Genomic DNA, 1,897 nt, shown 5'->3' with positions numbered 1-1,897 from the left:
GGCCTGGGCCAGCGCCTCCGCGTCACTGCCCGCTCCAGGCTTCCCCGCGCTGCACTCCCTCCCCCACAGGTCCCGCGTCCTGGCTGGACTCGGCGACAAGAGCCCTGTCCTGGGATGTGGAGGTGACCACCCCCCAGGATGCAAGCAGCACGGAGGCCCGTGGCCGGGTGCCGTAGTGGCCGGGGCTGTGCGTAGTCGGTCAAAGTCCCGGGGACGCTGAGCTGTGCGGGAGCACTGGCAAGAGTGTTGGCCACCCAGCCAGGAGCTATCCGCCCCTCACTGGCCGGGGGTCCGTCCCCACCCTGGGAGCCAGGACCAGTCTCGTGACCCAAAGCCACGGCCTGGGAGGCTGGCCTTGCTGTGAAGACACCGGGGACACACACAGTGCGAGGCCACAGGACAGGCAGCTGGGACACATGCCCCATGCACCCAGGGCAGGGCCCACACCTCCTCCCCACTCACCTCCCCACACTCACCTCCTCCTGGCCCCCGGTCTCTCGCTTGCTCTCGGCCTGGGCCAGCGCCTCCGCGTCACTGCCCGCTCCAGGCTTCCCCGCGCTGCACTCCCTCCCCCACAGGTCCCGCGTCCTGGCTGGACTCGGCGACAAGAGCCCTGTCCTGGGATGTGGAGGTGACCACCCCCCAGGATGCAGGCAGCACGGAGAAGGCAGCACGGAGGCCCGTGGCCGGGTGCCGTAGTGGCCGGGGCTGTGCGTAGTCAGTCAAAGTCCCGGGGACGCTGAGCTGTGCGGGAGCACTGGCATGAGTGTTGGCCACCCAGCCAGGAGCTATCCGCCCCTCACTGGCCGGGGGTCCGTCCCCACCCTGGGAGCCAGGACCAGTCTCGTGACCCAAAGCCACGGCCTGGGAGGCTGGCCTTGCTGTGAAGACACCGGGGACACACACAGTGCGAGGCCACAGGACAGGCAGCTGGGACACATGCCCCATGCACCCAGGGCAGGGCCCACACCTCCTCCCCACTCACCTCCCCACACTCACCTCCTCCTGGCCCCCGGTCTCTCGCTTGCTCTCCTCTATGGCCATCTGCAGCCTCAGGTCATCCCCACGGCGGATACGCTCCTCCTGTTTGGGCCACGAAGGCAGGCGGCAGGGGAAGGTCAGTCTGAGTGGCCCGACGCCCGCACCCTCTCCCACCCCGACAAGGTGACGGAAATTAAAATGGGATGCGGACGTGTGGGATGGGTGGACAGGTCGCGGGCGGGCAGGCGGGTGAGGACACAGGTCTGCAGGGAGGAGGTGACGAGGCCCGGATGCCGCGGAGGGAGAGGCCCTCGCTGTCTGTCTGTCTGACACCTGAGCGGGCGTCACGGGGCTCCGTCCCACACAAGGTCCACGGCTACAGATGCTGCGGTGCCAGCGTGCCAGCTAGCGAGGGCGGGGAAGCTCAGAGGCGGCGGGACCGGGGCGGGTCCCAGGGCCTGCGGGCGGGGAGACTTTTTTTTGAGGGGCGGGCGGGGGAGGCGGCCAAGAGAGAGCGAGAGAGAGAGAGAGAGAGAGAGAGAGAGAGCGAGAGAGAGGAGGCAGACACAGAGACACAGTAAGAGAGACTAAGATACAGATAGAGAAACAGACAGACAGACGGAGACAAAGAGCCGGGTCAGACAAAGCCAAAGACACGGAGAAAGGGTCCCCAAACTGGGGAGGGGCAGGCAGAGCCAGAGGAGGACAAGCCTCCAGGGCGAGGAGGGAGGGAGGGAAGGAGAGGGGAAGGGAGCCCGGGAGGGGAGCCCAGGACGGAGTGAGGAGGGAGGGACGGAGGCAGAGCACAGGGTCCACGGTGAGCAGAGACGGGGAGAGAGACAGCAGGCCTCCGAGAGAGGGCGGGCAGGCGGGCGAGGGGAGGCATGGAGATGGGATGGGAGAAAAAAATTCAAAC

General features: G+C 67.4%; 1 protein-coding gene across 1 annotated transcript in view; it reads right to left on the bottom strand.

Annotated features, from left to right (window-relative positions):
• LOC106723598 (epsin-1-like) overlaps positions 1-1,897 on the bottom strand; it is a 16,758-nt gene that overhangs the window by 1,686 nt on the left and 13,175 nt on the right. Inside the window, exon 5 of the mRNA XM_014530115.1 lies at positions 1,000-1,083. Within this exon, the coding sequence (XP_014385601.1) occupies positions 1,000-1,083 (84 nt within the window). The remainder of the gene's footprint in view (positions 1-999; positions 1,084-1,897) is intronic.

The sequence above is a fragment of the Myotis brandtii genome, unplaced genomic scaffold (assembly GCF_000412655.1).
Source record: "Myotis brandtii unplaced genomic scaffold, ASM41265v1 scaffold720, whole genome shotgun sequence".
Lineage (NCBI taxonomy): Eukaryota > Metazoa > Chordata > Mammalia > Chiroptera > Vespertilionidae > Myotis > Myotis brandtii.
This window is presented reverse-complemented; position numbering and strand designations above follow the sequence as displayed.